This window comes from Oryza brachyantha, chromosome 3, assembly GCF_000231095.2.
Source record: "Oryza brachyantha chromosome 3, ObraRS2, whole genome shotgun sequence".
Classification (NCBI taxonomy): Eukaryota; Viridiplantae; Streptophyta; class Magnoliopsida; order Poales; family Poaceae; genus Oryza; species Oryza brachyantha.
Window position 1 is genome coordinate 11,850,202 of NC_023165.2, and position 5,519 is coordinate 11,855,720.

The window sequence follows — 5,519 nt, forward strand, 5'->3', positions numbered from 1 at the left end:
CCTAGAGCAAACATAAAGGATTTGATTTCTACAAAATTTATTCAATTTGTATGATGAAGTATAGAAAAACTAAAGAAATTTTTTTTCTTTCCTATAAGCTATAGTGAAAAATGTAGAATTTTTTTTATCTAATTAAACCTCTTGGAAAAATACATATGAATTAGCGTGGACATGCATTACTATTTCTGCCTTGTCTTATTTCTATAAATTAAGATTCCTTCAAACAAAATAGACCCAAAATCTATAAAACTTTAGCCTACCTTATTTTTATCTAATCCTTAAAATTTATAGGTTAAAAAGTTAGGGCATTATCACCCCTATCAGCGAGAGCTCGTTGCCCACCATATGTCTCACCGTACCGACGGTTTTGATTTGTTTGCCGTTCGACCCTACTCCGAAGATCAACCTATCACCCTCTAATTAGACCTCTCAATAAAAAGAAAGACTTAACATGGGACATGGGAGCACACTAAATCTGATTATATACGTTACCTATCGCTTTTCTAATACTACCTCCGTTTTATATTTATAATATAAAGATGTTTGATTTTTTTTACAACGTTTAACCATTCGTCTTATTCAAAAAATTAGTATAAATATAAAAAATAACAAGTCATGTTTAAAGTTTTTTTTATAATAAAGTAAGTCATAAGAAAAAAAATGATATTTTTATAATTTTTTTAAATAAGACGAATGATCAAACTTTACAAGTAAATAATCAAACATCCTACGTTATGAAACGGAGGGAGTAATAATTTACGGAAATGGACGTATTACCTTTCATGATTCATATACTCTAGTTAAAACACGTAATGACTCCCGTGTCACTCGTAGCGTGGCCCCAGATCCATCTTGTATTGCTCCATCCATCCATCCCCTTCCTTCTTAATTCCTCTTTCTCATCTCTTTTTTTTCCTTTCTCACCAACCTTCCCTTCTATATTTAGGTCTAGTACGTACGTGGTTCCTCATGGTGAACAAACTACGGTGCGCGCGTGGCGTGTTGGTCGATAGATCGATAGCCCCTCACATGGTTCCACGATAGCGGGTGGCTCCTGTCGTGCTCGGGCAGCGTATAAAAAGGATGAGGTGATTGTTGGACGGTGATGGTGCCGTTTGCGGCTATTCCATAGGTGACGATATTAGCGGCGGCGGATCGAGATTAGGAGGATATTAACGTAGTAGATATAGTTTCAGCCGTTATTTTTATTGATTTTTACTGTAAAATTTTATAAGGGTTTTAATGGTCCTATATTAATTCCACCACTGGATAGCAGTGTCGTGGCCTATGCATGGGTGTAAGTGGCACTAGGCTAGGGTAACGCTCGGTTAGGGCACAATGGCTGTGAAGTGGGTGACGGCCAGTAGCAGAAATTGCCGAATCCGGCTCACGAGTTTCTCACATGTTCAATGGTTATAGACAAAGTCCATATAATGTGTATTGGTCTCCTTGTATTCAAAATTTAGATTGATATTTTTCTTACTCATATTCTATCCATCTACTGTGGATATTGATATGGGGATGCATAATGGATACCAAGCGTCTAGTGCTACTCCTATCTGAGCGGATGGATAACAAAAGAAAATTGCTATGTGTACGACTCATCCATTTGACTTACGTACGATCCAATTGATCAATGGCTGTAGTGCCACTCACTTGACCCGTTTGTCTAATAAATAGGTGCAGTGTTTCAGACGTACACAAATAGTATAATTAGGTCATACGTATAGCAAGACTGATAACAAAACCATAAGATTAGTGAGGAAGACAATCTCTAGATACACAGGCATACGATAGGGCTACAACATCCCTGAGAAAGACAAAGCTCAAAGCCTAGCCCTGTGCACTACTAGGCAGGCAATGGTAGTGCCTTCGGGCACCATAACCTCTTGAGAGTGTTGTTGAGGTGCTTCTAGGAATCTCTAGTTGATATATCCATGCTGTTTTGGAGACCTCAGTTTTCATTGTTTCATTGTTATAATTACTTATAAGTCAAAATATAAATTTAAAATATAATCTTAAAGTTAATTTAATGGTTTTTTATCATAATTTATAACATTTGGTTCTTAAATTCTATGAGAACATAAATAAAAATTTTGCTTATAAATTATTTTTATTTGTAAATAAACTCGTTTGTTTTTCTCTTCAAAAAACGGGGCGAGTTTGTGTAGGCTGGCACATCGGTAGCAGTGCCCAACATTGTGCTGGGCTTTTTCCACACCAATATACGGTTGTGTTGGTGGCACGTGGTGCATGCGGTGTTTCTATTTTATTTTTTTCTAATTATATAGCCCCAGCGATATAAATTTACATAATTTCTTCGTGCTCCATTAATTATATATTTTGTTTAAGAAACGGAAGCATATACAATTTGTCTGGGTGACATAAGCTAATACCGGTGACCATATAAGTTGGGATCCTCTACAATACGATACTACTCACCGACTTGTAAGTCTCGCATGCTATTGGACCCATATATATGACCGTGAGGATTATTCCAGAGGATCCAAATCCTTGCCATAGTGACATTAATCTGTTATACATAGGGATGGACAGAAAGCGCGTGACTCGTTAGTTTGTCCAACTCGTTTTATTTTTTTAACGAGTTGAGCTAGCATGTTAGCTCATTAACAAAACAACTCGAGTTGACTCACTAGCCATAACGAGCCAGAGAGGCCCACAGGGCAGTAGCCCATGCCGCATAGGCCAGCGGAAAAGGGCAAACCCTACTTCTATCATGTCCAGTGCTTACCTGACGAACTCCATCCGTGCAACACTGCAACTCGCAGCCGCCGAGGCCGACTCACCATCCATCTATGCAGCACTGCAGCCAGGGGCAGAATCAAATGTAGGGCAGTTAGGGCTTAAACCCTATGTTTAGCTCAATAATCTCACTTATATCTTGTTAATTTACCATGTATTTTAAAAATAACGAAGCACGTGTTGATTTAGCCCTACACATGATTAGTTTCTGCTTCCGCCCTGACTGCAACCCGTAGGCGCCGAGGCCGACTCGCCATCGCCGGGTCCTCGCCTTTCATCGCTGGCTCTCATCGCCGGCTCTCATCGCCCACTCGTCATTGCCATCGGCACATCGCCCACTCCCGTCACCGACACTGACTCGCCATCGTCGGCTCCCATCGCCATCAGCCAATCATCACGCCACCCTTGCCTATCGCCCATCGGTGCCGCGCCAGGTCTCACTATCCGTGTATCCGCACCTTCATGCCGCTAGCCTGCCACTGAGTCTGCCAGGCGCCTAGACATCGGGGAGTCGCCTAGGCCTCCGCTTTGTGTCTCCGTCCGCCGTTGTGTGGCCCCGTCCTCCACTGGCCATGTTCCGGCTGTCTAAGCATTGGCTCACAAGCCTAACGAGTCGGCTTAAATTTTCGAACGAGTCGAGCCAAGCTAACCTTTTGCATTCCTAATTCCTAACGAGCTGGCTCGTTATCCACCGAGATCACCCATAGACACACTACTGTTACTCGCTCACAAAGACACAAACATAAGGGGAAAAAAATAGCCATCCTTGTCAGATACATATGGCCGGCTTCTCAATAACTCAGTGATGCTGACGGCCGCCGGCCTGGACCATAGCCAATGAAGCCAGCCGATCGATCCCTTTAAGACATGCATGGATCAGCAGCACAGCACCGCATCATTCAAGATCCATCGCCGGCCGGCGAGAACACTAGCTAGCTGCAGTAGTGTCGATCGAGATGCCGATGACGGCGCGGGCGCACTTCGTGTTCGTCCCGCTCATGGCGCAGGGCCACCTGATACCGGCGGTGGACACCGCGCTGCTGCTGGCCACCCACGGCGCGGTCTGCACCATCGTCGCCACGCCGGCCACGGCGGCGAGGGTGCGCCCGACCGTCGAGTCGGCCAAGGGGTCCGGCCTGCGCGTCCGGCTCGCGGAGTTCCCGCTCGACTACGCCGGCGCCGGCATGCCGGAGGGTGTGGACAACATCGACAACGTCCCGGGCGAGTTCATCGCGCGCTACTTCCTCGCCGTGGCGCGGCTCCGCGCGCCGGTCGAGCGCCACCTCCGCGCCGGGGCGCCGTACCCGACGTGCGTCGTGTCGGACTTCTGCCACCCGTGGACGTCGGAGCTCGCCGCCGGCCTCGGCGTGCCGCGGCTCACCTTCTTCAGCATGTGCGCCTTCTGCCTCCTCTGCCAGCACAACGTGGAGAGGTTCCACGCCTACGACGGCGTCGCCGACGACAACGAGCCGGTGGTCGTGCCTGGCCTTGCGAGGAGGTTCGAGGTCACGCGCGCGCAGGCCCCGGGCTTCTTCCGCAACCCCGGGTGGGAGAAGTTCGCCGACGACGTGGAGCGCGCCCGCGCCGAGGCCGACGGCGTTGTCATGAACACCTTCCTCGAGATGGAGCCGGAGTACGTCTCCGGCTACGCAGACGCCAGGGGGATGAAGGTCTGGACCGTCGGGCCGGTCGCGCTCTACCACCAGAGCACCGCGACGCTGGCGGCGAGAGGGAACGCCGCCGCCATCGGCGCCGACGAGTGCCTCCAGTGGCTCGACGGCAAGGAGCCCGGCTCCGTCGTGTACGTCAGCTTCGGCAGCATCGTGCACCCGGAGGAGAAACAGATCGTGGAGCTCGGCCTCGGGCTGGAGGCGTCGGGGCAGCCGTTCATCTGGGCGGTGAAGAGCCCCGACCACCACGGCGAGGCGTCGCTCGCCTTCCTGCGGGAGCTCGAGGCGCGGACGGCCGGGCGCGGCCTGATCATCCGCGGGTGGGCGCCGCAGGCGCTGATCCTGTCCCACCGCGCGGCGGGCGCGTTCGTGACGCACTGCGGGTGGAACTCGACGCTGGAGGCGGCGGCGGCGGGGCTGCCGGTGGTGGCGTGGCCGCACTTCAGCGACCAGTTCCTGAACGCGAAGATGGCGGTGGAGGTGCTCAGCATCGGGGTGGGCGTCGGGGTGGAGGAGCCGGTCGTGTACCGGGCGGACAGGAAGGAGATCGTGGTCGGGAGGGCGACGGTGGAGGCGGCGGTGAGGAGCGTCATGGACGGCGGGGAGGAGGGCGAGGCGAGGAGGCGGCGGGCGCGCGCACTGGCGGCGCAGGCGAGGGCGGCCATGCGCGAGGGGGGCTCGTCGCACGCCAACCTCGTGGATTTGGTCGCCCGCTTCCAGCCTCGCGATGTGGTAAATGGCACGACGACAACGACGCCGCCGCGTCCGTGACACGCGATGTTCTCTGTTTGATTGAAATGTCCTGCCCTGCACTCCTGTGTCACATTAATATCGTCAAGTCAAATTACCAGCAACAGCACTCTCTCCGTTTAATACTCACTCTGGTATTTTCGTAGTTGACTTTCAAAGGTACGTTTAACCCTTCATCTAATTAAAAAAATTATATAATTATAAATTATTTTGTGATGACTTGATATATTACTAAATAACTTTAGTACGATAATTTTGTATATTTAGACAAAAATTTTGAATAAGATAAAAGATCAAACGTAAATATAAATATCAATGACGTCAATTAAAAAAAAT

General features: G+C 49.3%; 1 protein-coding gene across 1 annotated transcript; it reads left to right on the plus strand.

Annotated features, from left to right (window-relative positions):
- The first annotated feature begins 3,743 nt into the window (after positions 1-3,743).
- LOC107303758 (UDP-glycosyltransferase 73E1-like) lies at positions 3,744-5,278 on the plus strand. The gene has a single exon (XM_040522739.1). It carries the CDS (start codon positions 3,762-3,764, stop codon positions 5,202-5,204), a length of 1,443 nt encoding a protein of 480 aa, XP_040378673.1. The 5' UTR covers positions 3,744-3,761; the 3' UTR covers positions 5,205-5,278.
- Positions 5,279-5,519: the final 241 nt, after the last annotated feature.